Source organism: Mustelus asterias, chromosome 8 (assembly GCF_964213995.1).
Source record: "Mustelus asterias chromosome 8, sMusAst1.hap1.1, whole genome shotgun sequence".
In the NCBI taxonomy this organism is placed as follows: domain Eukaryota; kingdom Metazoa; phylum Chordata; class Chondrichthyes; order Carcharhiniformes; family Triakidae; genus Mustelus; species Mustelus asterias.
Genome location: NC_135808.1, coordinates 71,965,597 through 71,985,947, shown reverse-complemented (window position 1 = coordinate 71,985,947; position 20,351 = coordinate 71,965,597). Strand labels below are relative to the sequence as shown.

The following is a 20,351-nucleotide window of genomic DNA, read 5'->3' as shown; positions in this document are numbered from 1 at the left end:
CGCGGGCTAATTGTTCCTTGTTTCTCGTTTCAAGGCTTCATTCTATGATCATCTTGCTGGTGCCAGTACAGAGCGAGACTGCGGATAGTTGGGAACCTGGCTCGGGGGCAGGGAATTCATATGGTGTTCGTGGAAGTGGAAATGACTAGGGTTGGGAAGCATTTTCCGATCAGGGCCATTGTGATCTCCTGGACTCGTTTCGATCGCCTCAGGGGGTCGGAGAGGAATTTCCCAGATTTTTTTTTTTCCCCATATTGGCCCTGGGGTTTTTCACTCTGGGTTTTCGCCTCTCCCTGGAGATCACATGGTCTGGAATGGGGGGGTGGGGGTGAGTTAATAGGTTGTAATGAACAAAGCATCGTAGCTGTGAGGGACAGCTCGGTGGATAGGATATTGGTATGTAGATAGGCTGGAAAATTGGGCGGGGATCCTGGATTCAGGATTCAATCCTGGACCGGGGAGCGGCGCGGGCTTGGAGGGCCGAAGGGCCTGTTCCTGTGCTGTATTGTTCTTTGTTCTTTGTATATAAGATAATGAAGGGGCTAGACAGGGTAGAGGCAGAGAGATTCTTTCCACTTAGAAAGGAAACAAGAACTAGAGGACACAGCCTCAAAATAAGGGAGAGTCAGTTTCGGACAGAGTTGAGGAGGAACGTCTTCTCTCAGAGGGTAATGAATCTCTGGAATTCTCTGCCCATTGAAGCAGTGGAAGCTACCTCGTTAAATATGTTTAAGTCACAGGTAGATAGATTTCTGATCAATAAGGGAATTAAGGGTTATGGTGAGCGGGTGGGTAAGTGGAACTAAACCACTATCAGATCAGCCATGATCTTATCGAATGGCGGGGCAGGCTCGAGGGACTAGATGGCCTACTCCTGCTCCTATTTCTTATGTTCTTATGTAGTTTCCTGCTTTCTGTCTCCCTCTCTTCTTGAATTAAGGAATTACATTTGGTCTCTTCCAATCTAACGGACCTTCCCAAATCTAGGGAATTTTGGAAAATGCATCACCATCTCATTAGACACATCTTTCGGGACCTTAGGGTGAAGTCCATCGGGACCCAAGGATGTGGCAGCCAGAATGCCCCATTTGAGGAAACATTGATTGTCTGACATTAATCTGGTCTTGTTGCATCACAATTCCTGTCAACTGATTATGAAAAGCATCAATTGCAAATACAAAGAACTCATATATCACAATTTCCCAGAAGAGTTTCTGAAAATAAAGACTAGAATAAGGAACTATTTCAAATAAGTTGCAAGATCCAGATAAACTAAGTAAATCTGGTTGACTGTAAATTCACTTCTAAACATTTTGTAATTTTTACTATCTGTAACTCAAGCAGGAACAGCACGTGGAATGCAACTCCTGCATCTTATCAATTACCTTGTGCAATGCACCAGCTTTTGGTACAGGATGCAAATCCTGCTGTACTAAAACTCCCTTATGACTAAACTGTTATAGTACCATACTTCTCGTTCCTACAACATGCTGGTTAACCATGTTACAGTTTACTCATAAAACTGAGGACTAAGCTACAAGGTCAAACACTAGGGAGGAGAAGTGAGTCCAATTTCTTTCACGTAGGCCACGTTTGAGTGTGTAGCTTGCATCAGGTAATGTAGCAAACAGCTGTGGCACCACCAACTATTCATACAAAACTGGTTAAGAGGTCAAACGGCAGATGGGGGAGGGAAGAGGTAAAAGTGAGCCAGGAAAAGAAACTGAAGCAATTAGATTGAAAAGAATTCCTATTGTTAACTTTAAAACTGACAGCTGGGTAGAAAGAGCCGTGAGATCTGCAGCAGGGTTTTGAGTGAATGGTCAGCTATCTTCAGTTAATTTGCTTAATGTATAATATCAAATCATGCCCAAGTATCCTCGCAATCTTATTAGAATTTAACTTAAATAATACTTAAAAGGGAGAAAACCATCATGAACAATCGGAGCCCTAGAAAAGTTTCAAAACCCATACCATTTCTTCTTTAAGTATATCAGTTTAAGCTTGAACTCATTTAATCATCATTCATGAACATCAGGCACAGCATGTTTAGAAACCTATAATCGGGGAAGCTTTTTAATTTTTAATGTGACTTATTGCTTTGGCCATAGCCATTTATTCAAAGGAACAGAAAATACTGAGCAGATCTTGGAGTGAGAGAATTAAAAAATTTTAAGCACCAGAAGAATGATTTTGTTTCTAGCTGTGCCTGAATGTCTGGTTGTAATATTGAAAGACCACTCTCCTTGAGCAAGTGCAATTGGACGCTGCCCACATTTGAGAGTCAGGGCTGTGGCCACATTTGTGGACAGTGCTTGGTGGATGGACATAAAAGATCAAGGGGACTTGGGCATACTGTAGCTATGCGTGCGATTCACTCACTCCCTATATTCCGCCATCTTTTAATCCACCAAATTTGTTTGCGCAGAGATGACATGACTGTCTGGGTGCAATTGCAAAAGAAGCTTTTGGCCTTGATGTTTATTAAGCAACAGTTTGGCAGCAACAATGTTTCCAGTAAAGTCTGCATTGTTTTTCACATTAATGTTATATTTTTAGATATGTGTGTTGTGGGGCCTTTCAAAATTAATTGATGATGCACTCAACCTGTCCATCACATTCTTTGCTTTCACTTAAGGCAGCTACTGAAGTACTAAGAAGGCCCTTATGTACTAACAGCCTGGAAACAACAGACATGATCATATTTACAAGTTACAAATAAAGAAGTAGGAAATGTGCAGGAACTCTTTGCTAAAGGGTATTAGGCATGTGGGATGGACAACCAGTGGACATGGATGGGATTCAGAGTTCTTTGGGAAGCGCCAAGCAAATGCTGTCATTCAATGGGCTGAAGGAACTGAAAGTTACTGCCTCCTGATATTGGATGACTTTCATGTTTGGAAACTGGCACAGAATGAAACTTGCAAGAGGTCTTCTATATTTGCCATCATGTTGTAGGAAAGGGAAGTATTGTACCGTAATGGTTTAGTCATAAGGGAATTTTAGTACAGAAGGATTTGCATCCTGTACCAAATTCTCAATTTATTTTGAAGACCATTTGATATATTACCATGAAGAAAACAATAAGCTTCAAGCTATTAATTTGAAATGTTTTTGGTGACAGCTTCATTCTTGTTGAGTAAAGGCCCACTGAACATGAACTTATACACGAACTGATGATCAAGTGGATAACTGAATGCAAAATTGAAGTTGAATCTAATATTAATGAATCTTTTTAATTTTATATTTAAATTTTAACATTCCAATGACTCCTGCATCAACACAACGTAGCAACTTATCCCAGTTTTGTCTTTATTTTTATGGCACACTACCTGGTACACAAAAAACTGGAGTATGAACATCATTTCAAGTGCATTCTAACTTTAAATAGAATTTTAATGCAGCAGTATATAGTCCTCCCATTGAATGAGTATTTTAAGGCAGATCATGGGATTGTCATTGAATTTTCCTTAAATTTCACACTATATCATCTGCCAGTGCGTAACACATGGCTCACAATGTGATTTCTATTTACCATTTTGGAGTAGCAGTCTTTTACAGTCCAGACTAGTTACAATGGAAAGAGTGTAACGGGAATATTATAGCAGAGTCAATGTGGCTGCTAGTGGATTATGCATCCACTGTATTAAGCCAGTATCAGTGATGCATTCAATCTCATCGAATGTTGGAGCAGACTTGAGGGGCTGAAAGGCCTCCTCCAATTCCAATGTTCATAACGTCATAAAAATCCATCAGATTACGTTTTTCTTACCCCCCCCCCGTCCCTCACTCCCACAATTGCGGAAATATTTGTGAGACTCCATTGTATTTCTGATTGACTGAAGCTGAAACCTCAAGTTGCCCGCCACAACTGGGGATATACAAGGGCGTCAGCATCCAGTAGACTCAAAAACCACACCTATTGCTTCAGTGAATCTTGCAACCTAATACAGCAGCTAAAATTGCCAAAGCTGAATCTACAGCCACAGACCAACCAGCCACTTACATTTGTGGACGCAAACACACTGACACAGACGAACCTGTAAGCTGGTTTTGGCTTCCAACAGCAAGATTCTAATATGTTGCAACTTTTTATCCCTCTGAACACCAGAAATTACAAACATTCATCTTCCAAAGCCTTGCGCACGTAATCTTGACTGACACTGCAGCGCAACACTGAGGGAGCACTGGACCTCAGAGATGCCATTCTTTGAGTGAGAGATTAAAACAAGGTCCTATTTCTCCTCACGGGTAAATGTACAAAAGATCCTATGGCATAATTTGAAAAAGAAAAGAGGAGTTGTCCCTACTATCCTGGCCAATAACAACCAATATCAGTAAAATATATTATCCAGTCATTTATTTCATTGCTGTTTGTGGGTCCTTGCTTTGTGCAATTGCCTTGTGTTTCTTGCATTACAATAGTGATTACACTCCAAAAGTACTTCATTAGATGTAAAGCCCTTTGGGATATTCTGAGGTTCTCCCTTTTATCCTTTGTTCTGATCCATAACTATAAATTGGCACACTGGGGATTGATTCAATTTGACATAACTTGATGTCTACTTCCCTATTATCTGCAAAATATGGACACTAATGACCCTATTAAAAAGCTAAGTGCACTTTGGCCCCACAAAATACAGGTTTACTATTGCAACTAGCTGTATTCATTGGGTACAAAGCATTTTGGGGCATCCTAAGGCTATATAAATGCAAGTCTTTTCTCATTCTTTTGGTTGTTGGGAATGATCTGTCTAAGCTCCCCAATAAATGATAATTTATACAGCAAAATAATTTTTGAGTCACTGTCTGCATTAAACAACTCCACTGACAATAGATACCAATTTATTACAAGCAGCACTAAAACACAGCGCTTACTGCCAAAAACTAATGTGTCACCGCATGTGCCATGACTAGGATTTGGAGGGATGGTGGTAACGTTCTTTATATTAATTTTTCTACTTACAAAAATAGTTTGGTTGCTCACACGGAATCTAATAAGGTATTGTTCGTAACATGGTTCCCATTTATTTTGTAATGCATAAAATGGCGAAATGAAGAAATACTTTATTGGGAACTTTAGTTCCACTTTTTAAAGGAGATTCTATGAAAGGTTTAGAGGGATCTGGGCCAAATGCAGACAAATGGGGTTAGCCTAGATGGGCAATTTGGTCAGCATGGACCAGTTTGGGCCGAAGGGCTTGTCTCCGTGCCGTAGATTCTATGATTCTATGAAACCATTTAGCATTCAAAGTTATCAAAGCCATTTTACATGCGAATTGGGTTTTAAAAAGCCTATTCCAAAGCAGTACCACCTGAAGTACACATAGCAGCAGAGATAAGGTGAGGCTTGGTTCACTGAAACGTTCTTTCCTTCTTCCATCAAAACCCTCCTAAAAATTATTTGCTTTAGCCATACTTTCACGGCCTCATATTTGCTCCGCTCTTTTCTCCATTCTTTCCAAAGTCCACTGCTCTGGAAAGCACTTGTTCATGCTTCTGTTCATACAATTCACAATGGAAATACAGGTAGTCCTAATGTGTGAGTTGGTGGTCTTCATGGGCAGAAACATTTGGGCACTAATAACCTGATTAAAAAGCTAAGTGCACTTGGCCCACGAAATACAGGTTTATTATTGCAACGAGCTGTAGTCATTGTGTACAAAGCATTTTGGGGCATCCTAAGGCTATATAAATGCAAGTCTTTTCTCTTTCTTTTGGTTGTTAGGAATGATCAGTCTAAAAAGGATCAATTTAACTCTCCAATAGATGATAATTTGTACAGCAAAATCATTTTTGAGTCACTGCCTGCATTTAACAACTCCACTGACAACAGATACCCATTTATTCATTTTTTTTGTTGCACCAACTTCTTCTTTTTGTAAAGTTCAGAAATGTACAATTCTGAAATGCTCTTCCGACTCATAACTGAAACCAATATACTGTGTGTTTGAACACAGTTGAAGCACAGAATGGAAACCAGATATCAAGCCCAATACGCTGTACGTTGTATAAGCAATAACCATCACGAAAAGTCCCCAATACAGAAGGCACAGTTCAAGGAAGATGGGCGTTTACCAGAACAATTAAACCGAGATTAGGAAAGAAGCAGATAACATCAGAAGCAAACAACAGAATAAAACAATCATTGCAAATATTCTACAGGTGTACAAAATTCTGCATCTGTCCCTTACTTTTATCTATCAATGGCACTTGTCCACTTGAACCAAGGTAACATAAATTCCTGGGACTTGTAGGAGAAATGTACTCCACTTTAATGAAAATATTGGTTCAGTCTTGGAACATGTTGTCAATTAAGCATGAAATAATGAAGAAGATTCTGTACAATTAGACAGCCGACACAGAACAAAGCACCCAAAAGAATACATCAGAGATTTGGATTCGACATGGTTATTGGGAAAGAACCATGATTACAGAAATGACAAGATCCAATACTATCTTTATTAATTAAAGTTAAAAAATCAAAATTGATTAATGAAACCAATGAAACATTGATCTCTTAATTCCACGGCCAAAACTATAATATAAGATATAACAGCCACCCAAATAGAATCCAAAATACAATGCCTTACATCTTTCTTTTCACACCATCTTTATCCACACTGTTATAAGTCTCCAATATATCCAAAACAACATTTCATTGACTAACTTGAGACTAATAAATAAACATTATCTTTATTATTAAATGTGAAAGGTGCTTAAATGCCAAGACAACTTATCAGCCAAAATTGAAATTTACAGACATGTCAGATGTTCCTTATGAACAAACTGTCCAATTGGCTGTATTTTAGCAAGGGGCAAATTTTCACCATAGTAAAAAAAATTCACCCCATTCTGAACAGTGAAAATAGGGAAAACCAATGATTTGATAAAATATTATGCTCACCCCTCCAACACACACACACACAATTATTTCCGTAAAATAAAGATTTTTCTAACCACCAGGGAATTTCGTAGAAATTTGCGATTATTCGGATTTATTTACAAGATTAAATTTGTCTTGTCACATTATCTATCATTTCCTTTAATTAGCCGGAATGAGGGACCGTTCACTGCCTCTGCTCTTGTATATTAAAAATACTGTAAAGCGAAATCATTGTGTGGCCACTGTTCTCACCACTCATCCCTGTCATTTACAAATATAACATCCAAACGATCTGAATCATTGAGCTAAACATATATATATTTCAGAGAACGAAGCACATAAGTCAGTTCATTTTACCTTGGGCGTCAACAGTTGCACCCAATAGTGCAGCGGCAAGAGCCAAGTATTTCAGCCAGGAAAACTTGCTCATGTTTTAATTCTGCTGGTGGTCGGCAGTAGTTAAACACCATGCGTCCTGTCGAGAAATAATACAACTATTATTCGGTGGGGTGGTCAAAATAAAGAACAAAAACTTGATAACTCCCTCTAAAGTTCAAACTAACGCGTCTTTAGAAGGGCGCGTACGTTTTGCCTTGCTTGATGTTCGATGTGTACAACTTCCTCCAACTTTAGCAGAACCCTAAACCACTTGTCCTGATATACAAGTGATGTAAGTCACAGCTCCCCATCGCTCTCTCTATAGGTTCTCAGCAATGTCTCCAGGAAGTCACTGGCTTCAGCACAACTGCATTGCATCGAAACTTCCCCCAAAAAAGCTTCAATACTGCGAAGCTGACATCTATGTGTAACGAGTGATGTACATATGTGTACGTAAATTCTGGATTCACATCTGGAGGCCCGGGAGTCAGCGTGAGAACTAGAAAGGGGGTGGGGGGGGGGGAGGGAGGGGAGGGTGGTTCTAAAAGTTAAGTCAGTCTGAACCATATCTTAAATTAAATCTGCATTGTGCAACAACTTTCATTCGCCGAGAAGCAGGAGAACAGGATTCTTTAGTTATTTTAGATACCAACCCAGTCAAATGGAGGTGTGATCTGTCAAACAGTAAGGTGCTCTCGCTGGCAAACACCGAAGTTCCCCTCACCCCACCATTACTCTAATGACGTGAAATCAGAATTGTCAATCTGATATTTCAGGCCGGAAATGTAGCTATTCAGTCAACTGGAAACATGGCAACCCAGAGACTATCCAGAGCAGTGCTTTGCCGAAGACCGCTGTCTGTCACTGATGGGGTGTTCACATGACTGTACAATCATGCAAATATCACTTGTTCCTTCACCTAATATTAACTGGACTTCAGAATATTTACATATACTTCACCCCTGGGGATTAAACACATGTCACGCAACCCAAGAGTTATAAATATGTCCCAATTCCTTTAACTACATCACTTGAGTTTTGCAGAAATTTTTTTTAAATGACAATAAACCACGTGCTCACAAGTTTGAAACACATGAAAATTGAAAAAAATAACTTGCTGAATATCGCATGATGGCATGTTGCTGACAGCTTAGGAATTTCTAACATTCAGGCTGGTTCCCTCCACAGATGCTACCTTACCTACTGAGCTTTTCCAGCTTTTTATCTTGTTCTTATTTCAGATCTTCAGTACTCTATTTTTGTAGCAGTTTAAGGTGAATCGACAAAGCACTAAAGTTACAAGTCAACACTTAAATTAGAATTTATTTTTTCTCTAAAGTTTTACTGTTTTTTATTGCCTGCATTGGGAGAAGGACCCACAATCCTAATTGCCAGCCAAACACATTTTTAAAGTTTATTTATTAGTGTCACAAGTAGGTTTACATTAACACTGCAATGAAGTTACTGTGAAAGTCCCCTAGTCGCCCCACTCCGGCGTCTGTTCGGGTACACTGAGGGAGAATTTAGCATGGTCAATGGACTTCGCAGCATGTCTTTCGGACTGTGGGAGGAAACCGGAGCACCCGGAGGGAACCCATCCAGAGACGGGGAGAACGTGCAAACTCCACACAGTGACCCAAGCCGAGAATCAAACCCGGGTCCCTGGTGCTGTGAGGCAGCAGTGCTAACCACTGTGCCACCCACATGCCTGAGCTCCTTCCTATGCTTGATCTTTAATGCCTCAAATTTTGATTCACTCTATTATGAAAACACGTGTTACTCAAGAAGGAGGTTTCACACCACTTTTTCAACACCATTTCCTTCTCAGGGCAATTAGGGATGGGCAGTAAGTGCTGCCTCCAGGCATTACCCACACTTTAGAAGAATCCTCATTGTTGTCTGTAGATTGATCCTCACGGACACCTTTCAGAGCATTTGAATTTGAAACGTCCAGAAACATGAAGAACATTTGTGCAGAATGGCAATACAGTCACAAGGATTAATTTCTAGGAATATCATCTCAGCAACATTACAGGGTTAACAAAGCAGTGCTTTGGGTGGGCTAATGATCCAGGTTCCTTTTTTAAATTCATTCATGGGACGTGGGCGCCACTGGCATTCATTGCCCATTCTTAATTGCCTTTGTACTAAGTGTTTGCTAGGAGGAGTAGACCACTCAGCCCTTCAAGCTTGCTCTGCCATTCAATATAATCATGGCTGATCTAATTGTAACCTGAACTCCACATTCCCACCTCCCCCTGTCCGCTTTTGCTTTTATTTCATTTAAACCACGTTTCTGGGGATCTGGAGTTACATGTAGGCTAGACCAGGTAAGAGCAGCAGATTTTCTTCCCTACAGGACATTAATTATGACAATTTATGACAGATTTATGACAATCATCATTAGACATTTAATTCCACATCTTTATTGAACTCAAATTTCACCAAATCCACAACCACTACCATCTAAAAGGACAAGAGCAATGAATACCTGGGAACACCACCACTTGGAGGCTTCCCTCCAAGACATACACCATGCTGAAATACATCACCGTTCCTTCAATGTCGCTGGGGCAAAATCCTGGAACTCCCTCCCTAACAACACTGTGCGTGTACCCACAACCAAGCAACTTCAGCACTTCAAGAAGGCAGCTTTTCACCACTTTCTCAAGGACAACTAGGAAGGGAAATAAATGCTGATCTAGCCAGTGACGCCCACATCTCATAAATGGAAGAAAAAAGCAAAGGGAGAAAGGTTATCGAGAGTAGGCGGGAATGTGGAGTTCAGGTTACAATCAGATCAGCCATGATTATATTGAATGATGGAGCAGGCTCAAAGGGCCAAGTGGTCTACCCCTGCTCCTTATTCCCATATGCATTTATGTTCGTACTTAACCAGGATCAAGTGTTGTCTAACTAGCACAGGCATGGTGAAAGCAATCCTAACCTAGTCAATCTCTCTCATATAGCCATCCCACCATCTGCATAATCAGCCTGGTAAACCTTCGCTGCACTCCCTCGAGAGCAAGAATGTCCTTCCTCAGGAAAGAAGGCCAAAACTGCACAACCTGCCAGACATTGGTGTCAGATTATCAAATCTGGCACAGTGATTTGACTTGGTTCTTAAATTTGCACTGTCAGCTGTGTTATCTTAGTCCCATGTTGATGTATGGTGACCCCACTTACCCCCCTCCTGTAAATCGCCACCATCAGGCAACTGACAATCGAGGGTTTAAGGCCTTGCTAAGCGGGCAGTAGTAAATGGGAGTTCCTTACAAATGACATGGTGGTCAACACAACTTACCACCAACTTTCTACAATTCCCCTTCACAACATATACACTCCTTACCGCACTGATGGTTCCACCAGTTGGAAATACGGACCTTCTCAGCTCTTTGGCTCTCCACAACATCCTGAGCTACATAAAACTGAAAAAGCTTTAGGGAGGATATGAATATGCTTGGCTTACATCTGATCAAGACCTCAGAATATATTTTAAGTAAGACCTATTGATTCACTGTAGTGCCGACATTATCAAAGCACTCTTACATAGAATCATAGAATCCCTACAGTACAGAAGGAGGCCATTTGGCCCATTGAGTCTGTACTGACGACCATCCCACCCAAGCCCTATTCCTGTAACCCACACATTTACCCTGCTAATCCCCCTAACACTAGGGGCAATTTAACATGGCCAATCTGCCTAACCCGCACATCTTTGGACAGTGGGAGGAAACCGGAGCACCCAGAGGAAACTCAAGCAGACAGAGGGAGAATGTGCAAACTCTGCACAGACAGTGACCCAAGGCCGGAATTGAACCTGGGTCCCTGGTGCTGTGAGGCAGCAGTGCTAACCACTGCGTCACTGTGCCGCTCCTAATATATTTCAATGTGACTGCTGAGGTGTCCAAATGTTTGTCTGAAAGATTTCATCTGTGCGCCACAGTAAAACTAAACATCTTTTCTACTAATTCACAAACTAATTACTTTGCAATTTTCAGACTTTTAATTTTCCTGCCTCCTCCTTAATCTGCACTTGGATGGGGTGTATTTCACATTTAGCACAGATCAGCAGAACATTTATTTTGACCTTTAGGCTCAATGCACTTTATCTACTTAACAATCAGCTTCCAGCATGGCAACTATGACAGTACTTTCCAAACCACTTCAAGGATATGCAAGAATTTTGGCCTATGATTGAAGGGCCCAATACTGTTACTTTAACAAACACTTAAAAATTAAGAAAACTGCCACCATGTAGGAAATAAACTCAATATCAGTGAAGAGAAAAAAATAGTACATATAGCCAATCAATAATGCATTCAAACTTGAAACCGGAGGTGGGGGAATACAACAAATAGGGCAAGTGAAAAAAAAACATAATGGGGGTTGAAATATAATGACTCGTGCCTACCCACCCCCGAGCCATTTCTCCTCTGTCTTGCACCTGGGAACGTTCTATTCCCTCGGGACAAGAGAACAGGAAACTCTTACCAGCATTCTCAGCCACGCTTTTCTATTTCAATATGCTTAGTGGTCACAATGTTGTTATAACAATACTGGTGCAAAAAAGACATCATGTGCTCCTGAAAGATGTAAAACATTGGGATACAGCATCACCGAGTAATAATGTATTCCATTTCAATTTGCTTTTCCACAGTTTGTTTTCATCCCTTTCATGTGCATGAGGATCGACTCTGCAAGGTTTGTTCTTGCTTTGCAGAGGCGGAGCAAGTCAAGCTCTGTAATATCCATCACTGTGTGTCCTCTATATTCTACACCCCAACTCATAGGCGTCTTGACCATGACTTTGTGATTCCAGCAATATACTTATAACCATCAATTTTTGTACTGAATCAGATACTGATTCAGCTCTTTTACAAAAGCAATATTTATTCTATATCTGGGCATCTGTTCCACACATCCATTATTTTATGAGGAAAATTTCTGTCTTTCTAAATTTAAAACTTGCTAGAGGCCTGATAATGTTGGTACAACCTCCTGTTTGGTAATCACTGTCCAAATGAAATAACCACTGGCAGCTACATTTTATCCAATTCTTTCACCTTACTATAAACTTGACCCTTGTTTGGTTTCCATAGAATGGTTGCAGCACAGGAGAAGGCCATTCAGACTGTCGTGACGGTACCAGCTCTCCGTAAGAGATACTCACCTAGTCCCATTCCCCCTCCACTTCCCCATACCTCTACAGTTTTATGTTCTCACCAGATCCTTATCTAATTCCCTTTTGTAAATCAGTTTCCTGAATCCCACCCTCCAGAAATGCATTCCAGATCCTAACCATTCATTGTGTAAAAAGGTTTCTCTTCAGGCCATCATTGTTTCTTTCACCAATCACCTTAAATCTGTGTTTCTAAAACGTTTTTTTATTCATTTTATGGGATGTGAGAGTCACTGGATTGGCGAGCATTTATTGCCCATCCCTAATTGTCCCTCCATTCCAGAGGACATGTGTCCCCTCTGCCAATGGGAATCATTTCTTCCCATCTATTTTGACCAAACCCCTTATGATTTTGAATTTCCAACAAAAGACATGTTTGATTCTGCAACTATTTCCTCACAACTCCCCTAATTCCAGAACAGTACTCATCACATTGAAAGTAGGAGGATTAAAACCTCAACAACGACAATTCCAAAGTTTGATTCATCAACAGAGCCTCACTGAGGGTAAACCTAACACAGTGCTCGACAGGACTAAAATTAAACCAAAAATGGTCAAATCAGCATAATCTCTGCTGCCAATATTTGGTTGGGCTGGTCTAAAAAAATTAGTGAACTGAAATCAGGCCTCAGCCCACATGAAGTACAGAAAGAAAATAGAACAGACTTGTATTCGTAAAGCACATTATCACGACCCAGAAAGATTTTGAAGTGCAAGGAGTGTAGCTATCACATTTGCAATAATTATGTTATATAATTCATTTTATCTTCAGCATGTTGAGGACAACAATCTGCTTTTGGTCAAGGAAGTTGTATTGGGCAGTGCACAAAGAGAATTGTGTGTGCAAATTTACCATGAATCACTTCAATAGTGGTGTGAGGCTAGTAACATCCATCTATAACAGGCAGAATGAGAGGCTTTGCTTCCTTGAGCTGATTCTTGGGATGAAGGAAGCTGTCTAATAGGAAAGATTGGGCCCATACTCATTCGAGTTCAAAAGAATGAAAGGTGATTTCATTGAAATGTATAAGATTCTGAAGGAGCTGGAAAGGATAGATGCTGAGAGAATGTTTTCTCTCATAAGGAAATCTAGAACCAGGGGCTGTAGTTTCACAGGAAGAGGAATTTCTTCTCTCGGGGTCATGAATCCTCTATCTCAGGGAGTTGCCGAGGTTGAGTATTTAAATGTATTAAAGACTGAGACAGACAGAATTTTGAACATTAGAGGAGTCGAGCGTGACAGAGAACAGGCAGAAAATTGGAACTAAAGTCAAGATCAGATAACCATGATCATATTGAATGGTGGGCAGAACAGGTTCAAGCACCATATGGCTCCTTTTTATGATGTTCTCAACAGCTAATCGATACAGTAGCAAATCCAACAATGGATGCAGACCTCCCTCAGCACCATCAACGTAGAATAGATCCTTCAACTCTAGATTGTTGTTTGAATCATAAGCCTTCTTTAGAGGCAAGGGTTGGGGCAAGGGTACTAATAACTGATCCAAACTGACACAACAAAGCTGACATTTTTGCCTTCCTACCTGTTTGCATCTAAAAACTGAACAGCAATGGTTGGGAAAGAGAACAGCCAAACTACCATTAGTTGTCCACCAAGTAACATTTTTGGGCAGACCACAATTCTCACCAGAAAGAGGTGGCAAATATCTGCTAAATCAGTAGTCATTACAACCAACATTAACAAAGAACAAAGAACAGTACAGCACAGGAAACAGGCCCTTCGGCCCTCCAAGCCTGTGCCACTCCTTGGTCCAACTAGACCAATCGTTTGTATCCCTTCATTCCCAGGCTGCTCATGTGACTATCCACGTAAGTCTTAAACGATGTCAGCATGTCTGCCTCCACCACCCTACTTGGCAGCGCATTCCAGGCCCCCACCACCCTCTGTATAAAAAACATCCCTCTAATATCTGAGTTATTTCCTCCTTTGCCTATGATTTTACCATTCTGAATGCTCCCTCCCAAACAACTGGCAGAACAAGTTGGGAAGCAATCATTTCTAACAATACTTAAAGAGATTTTCAAATGCTGTCAGGTAAAACACAGGAAAACTCCGGGAAACAACTTTTTGTGGCTTTTTGCGACTTGGGCCAGGCTTTTCCAGTCCTGCTGTTGTGGCGGGACCAGAAAATTCCTCCTAAAGTCAAAGAACAGGAAACATCATGGGTGAGAATGGAAAATCCTGGCCTTAGTATATTTCAAAGTGAAGGGCCAGTTAGTTCAGTAGCAGAAATATCAGAAATAAACGGTAACCTTGGGGCTAGTAAGAATGAAGGACTTACGGTCATTAATATTAGTAGAGAAAAATAATTGGAGAACCTCAAGGGACTAAAATCTGACAATCCCTGCAGGACCTGATGCCCGACATCCCCAGGTTCTAAGAGAGATAGGTGCAGAGATAGTGGGCAGCACTTTCCGGCCCCAAGACTGGAAACTCCTGCCTGAGGACATAGGACATTTAAATGGTCTGCCAAATTTTCTGTCCCGCCCGCTATGATTCCCACTATGGTTGGGACAGGAAATTTCTGGCCCATGGATACGCTGGATACTATATTCCAAAATTCCCCAAATTCTGGAATACTCCCACTAGGTTGGAAGTAAATGTCACACCGCTATTCAAGGAAGGTGAGAGAGAGAAAACAGGGGACTACAGGCCAGTTAGCCTGACGTCAGTCATCAGGAAAGTTCTGAATCCATTATTGAAAAAGTCTTAACAATTCACTTAGAAAAGCAGAGCATGAAAATAACAAGTCAACATGGTTTTAGGAAAGGGAGTGTGTTTGACAAATATATTACAATTTTTTAAAGACGTAACTAATAGGGTTGATAAAGAGGAATCAATAGACACAGTCTGCTTGGACTTCAGACAGGTTTTCAAAATGATGCCATACAAAAGGTTAATATACTGGATAAGGGCTCATTCAGTTTGGTGTCGTTTATTAGAATAAGGATAAACAGCAAACAAAGAATAGGGATAAACAAGGCAATTTTAAGTCGGTAGATGGTAATCAGTGGAGTGCCACAGGGATCAATGCTAGGACCTCAGCTTTTTGCAATCTATATTAATGACTTAGAAGAAGGGAGCGAATAATGCATCCAAGTTTTTGAACAATATGATGTTATGTGAAATTGTATGATGTGAGGAGAAAACTGCAAAGAGATATAGACAGGCTGAGTGAGTGGGCAACAAATGATAGACACAGTATAATGTACAGGATGTGAGATTATTCATTTTGGTAGTAACATTTAAAAAAAATTTTTTGGAATCTTTTAAAATCTTTTTTTGATTTTTTTTAAACAGTGGATGATTTTTTTAAAATGCTGATGTTGAGAAAGGTTGGGATGTACTCGTATAAAAAAACTAAAAATGTAGCATACAGGTTCAGCAAGCAACTAGGGAGGCAAATGACAAGTTGACCTTTCTTGAATGTTGTGGTGTACAAGAACAAAGAAGTCTAGCTACAATAGTATAGGGCTTCAGTGAGATTACATCTCCAGTACTGCGCACAGCTTTGGTCTCCATACTAAGGGAAGATATTTTTACCTTGCAAACAGTACTGCAAAGTTGAACTGGATTGGTTCCAGTGATGAGAGGGTTGTCCTATGATGAGAAGCTGAATAAATTGGGACTATACTCTTTGGAGTTTAGAAGAAGAGAAGTGATCTCACTGAAGCACGCAAGATACTGCAGAGGCTTCACAGGGGAGACAACCTCTTTCCCCTAAACTGGGGAATCTAGAACACAGGAGTACAGTCTCAGGAATAAATGGCAACGTGTTTAGGACTAAAGTGAGGAGAAATTCTGCACTGTGGATCTTTGAAACTCTCTATCGCAGACAGTTTGGATGCTCCACTGTTTATTGAAGCTAGAGGATTTTTGACCTCACAGATAATCAAGGGATATGGGAAGGGAGGAAACATGGAGATGAAGCAGAAGGTCAGTCACGGACTTATTGAATGATGGAGCAGACTATAGGAGACATCTCATAGAATCATAGAATCCCTACAGTGCAGAACAGGCCATTCAGCCGATCGCGTCTGCACCAACTCTCCAACAGAGCATCTTGCCCAGGCCCCCTCCCCACCCTATCCCTGTAACCCCACACATTTTCTATGGCTAATCCCCTCAACCTATACAAATTGGGACATTAATGGGCAATTTAGTATGGTCAATCCACCTAACCTGCACATCTTTGGACTGTGGGAGGAAACCAGAGCACCCGGAGGAAACACACGCAGACGCAGGAAAAACATGCAAACTCCACACAGAGAGTCACCCAAGGCTGGTATTGAACCTGGGTCCCTGGCGCTGTGAGGCAGCCGTGCTAACCACTGTGCCACTATATCACCCTGATCTGCTTCTGCTCTTATTTCTTATGTAGGACCACATAGGCCGGAAGTTTACCGTCCCGCCTGCCATGGGAATCAGAACGGGCGAGAGGTGGACCATGGGAAGGTTTGTTGACCTCGGGAGGGATTTTACATTTTTGGATGAACAAGGCCATACATTCCCGCCCACAATGTTGAATCAGAATTTTATGCAAGCCAAGCTAGCTAGAGGATGGCAAGATCCATCCGAGTAAGGCATTAAGTAAACCCATTTTTGCTTTCACAGCAGTTCAGCCACTTTCATGGCAATATTATTGCTTTAGTCCACAAATGACCAGATTTTTAACATTAAATCGTGTGAATTATCAGGATGGGATTTGAACTTGTTAACTACAAGTTTGCAGTATACTGGCTACCCAGATAAAACAAAACTGACAGTAATATAATTAAGTACCACTATTAATACCATAACTAACAAAACAAAACTGCACTGCTTTGCAATAACAATTGAACAACAAAATGAAATTTCAACAACAGCATTTAATATCTATTATTATGTATATTTTATATTTGTTATGACCCTGTTAGGGATTGTTAACATGTTAAAGATAATCTCTACACCTCATGATTGACAGAACAATGCCCAGGATTTCATGCTTTTTTACAACAATGAACTTTGCAGTATACTAAAATAATTATGCACTATTAACGTGACATTATAGTTTCTAAGTTTTAAGCTATGAACTCAGTTCTAAGTTATACTTTCCCCAAGAATTATCTTACACAATACAAGAATCTGGAAGCTTCATTCATTTCTTTCAAGACCAACCCAAAGGTTTGCCACAGCCCTCCAGAATTCACTTGAATTTTCCTCAGATTTTCAGCTATCCAATGAGGTAAGATTCTGTGAGTGTCTTTCCATTATCTTTTTGACTACATAACCCTCCAGCTTTTCTTAACAGGCTTTATAATTGTGGCTGCCTCAGCTCCTTGTTCTGGTTACTGGAAGATAACCAACTACTTTCTCAAGCTAACTCTGTTGACTGCTTTCTGCCACAAAGCTCTCTGAGGATCATTGCAGATTTCCCCCATTAGCTGCAAGCTACAGAAAATCTGCCAGCTGTTTTTCCTTCACTAAATCCTAATTGAGAGAACTCCACCAACATTCCACACCATGGGCAGATTTTCCATGCTCCTGCGATGAGATTTGTTGTGGTGGAGGTGGCTCACCATTGGCCAATGGCCGGATCTTCTGATCCCGTTGCGAGTAAGTGTTTTCTGTTCTATGCATCTCCCACTGCTCAGAAACCCATGGCAGGCATTCACCATTGGTGGGATCAGAAGATCCCACTGGTGCGAACAGACAGAAAATTCCAGCCAATGTATGAAGAAGTTAGACTTTTCTCTGCTTGAATTGCAGGCATAAATGACTAACATTTATTTTATTTGGCTCTTCCAACTCAGTGACTGGAACCCACACTTAAACCAAAACTTCAACTGCATCTAAATGTTCCCAAGCTGAACAGCTTGCTTCTGTCAGCAAACACACACACATAACTTAAACAAAAGAACTTTCAAATTAAGGCTCCACCCTGAATCACGATCTCCATGGCAACATGGCATTCTTTGCGATGGTTCAAACAGAAATATAAACAAATAATTTTACCTTCAACACAACTCTTTGATTCTGTAATCCATATAAATATTTATTTTTATCCCTAATAGAGTTTTACAATCCTTCCTGATTCCTTCACAAAATTAGAGATGGTTCGTTTATTGTTCAAATTCTTTCCAATATAAACATTTGGCCTGCTTGAATGCTGGCTTGTGAGTAAGCTCCCTTCTGTTTGGGTGTGCTGTGCTCCATGGACAGCAACCCCACCCCCCCCCCTCACCCCGCCAACCCCCCCACCACCCACCTCCTTGTGGGACACCCCCACTTCTTCACTTACTGATTGCCTCATTGATGAGTCCTGCCTGACTGACCCCAGTGAGGCTACCCCACTTAACAGCTTCTGTGGCCTCCATCGCGGTTCCTGCTCAGTGACTGACTGCAGTTCCAGCAGCCTTCAAGGACGGAAAGGCTGCCAGGTATCTGATTGGCTAGCAACTCTTGGAGGTGGGACATGATCCTGCTTTGGGGAGCCATGACATCAGGCAACTCATTGCCAAATGGATATAAAGTCCAGTCATGGCTTCCAGGACTAGCTTGTACTGACTTTCCAGCCAGTGGGCAGAGCTGCCACCTCCATGTTAAATCCCAGCCTTTAGATTAATAGTGAACAGTATTGATTCAAACTATTACTGCATCATTGGTACATCATTGCTACCCACAAAGGTTTTGAAGATTCACACTCACACAGGAAACTCAACCTGAAGCGCTAAATATCAATTAATGCATTTTGACTCATTGAGTGTAAACAGAAGCAATTCCAGAAACTACCTCATGAAGAAGGGGTTGTTTGCCGGGTCACTTTATACCACACTCTATCCAAATGCCTTTTTGTGGTGCCAAACCATTGTATTTTCTTTTCAAGTTATGTCAACCATAAATGTAATTAAATCCAATAAATTAATGCAGATTGTGCTAATTGGAAAAACACTTTTAAAACACTTGAAAAGGTGAAAATCTCTTTAACAAATACAAAAAACAAAGCCAAAACCATGGCTAACCCCAGAATGTGCAACGTAGGAACATAGGAGCAGGAGTAGGCCAGTCATCCCATTGAGCTTGCTCCACCATTCAATATGACTATCGACTCCAATGCCTTTTTCCCTCTTTATCCTCATATCCCTTTACATGATTGACAGATTTCTAAATGCTAATCCCAATCCTAAACATTCTCAATGACTGAGCTTCTGTAGTCTTCTGGGGTGGAGAATTACAAAGATTCACAACCGTCTGAGTCTCCTCGTCTCGGTGCTAAGTGGCTTCCTCCTTATTTTGAAATTGTGTGTCAGTTCTAGACTCCTGTATTCACAAACATCTTTAACCCCTCTTTACACCAATCTGAGGTCCCTATCAGCTTCAAGTAGACGATCATCATCCTGGTACCAAAGAAAAGACCAGCAGCGTGCCTTAATGACTATCGTCCGGTGGCTCTGACATCTGTCATTATGAAGTGCTTCGAAACGTTAGTCATGGCACAAATCAATTCCTGCCTCCCAGATTGCCTGGATCCACTACAGTTCACCTATCGCCGCAACAGATCCACAACAGATGCTATCTCCCTGGCCCTACACTCAATCTTGGGACACCTAGATAATAAAGATACCTATGTCAGACTCCTATTTATCAGCCTTCAACACCATTATTCCTACAAAATGCATCTCCAAACTCCGTGGCCTGGGGCTTGGTTCCTCCCTCTGTGACTGGATCCTAGACTTCCTAACCCACAGACTGCAATCAGTAAGAATAGGCAACAACACCTCATCTACGATCATCCTGAACACCGGTGTCCCACAAGGCTGTGTCCTCAGCCTCTTAGTCATCGACTTCAGGAAGCGTAGTGGAGGACATAGTGGGCAGCACAGTGGCACAATGGTTAGCACTGC

General features: G+C 41.0%; 1 protein-coding gene across 26 annotated transcripts in view; it reads right to left on the bottom strand.

Moving 5' to 3' along the window:
- ptprc (protein tyrosine phosphatase receptor type C) overlaps positions 1-20,351 on the bottom strand; it is a 249,401-nt gene that overhangs the window by 174,619 nt on the left and 54,431 nt on the right. For 6 of the 26 annotated variants that reach the window (XM_078218176.1, XM_078218173.1, XM_078218175.1 and 3 more), the window contains exons 1-2: positions 7,472-7,644; positions 7,244-7,361 (exon numbers count right to left, since the gene is read on the bottom strand). In XM_078218176.1, coding sequence (XP_078074302.1) covers positions 7,244-7,316 — 73 coding nt within the window. In that variant the 5' untranslated portion in view covers positions 7,317-7,361; positions 7,472-7,644. Of the gene's footprint in view, positions 1-7,243; positions 7,362-7,449; positions 7,651-7,917; positions 7,986-20,351 lie in introns of those variants that run through there. The other 20 variants (XM_078218151.1, XM_078218159.1, XM_078218158.1 and 17 more) reach the window with 10 other exon arrangements.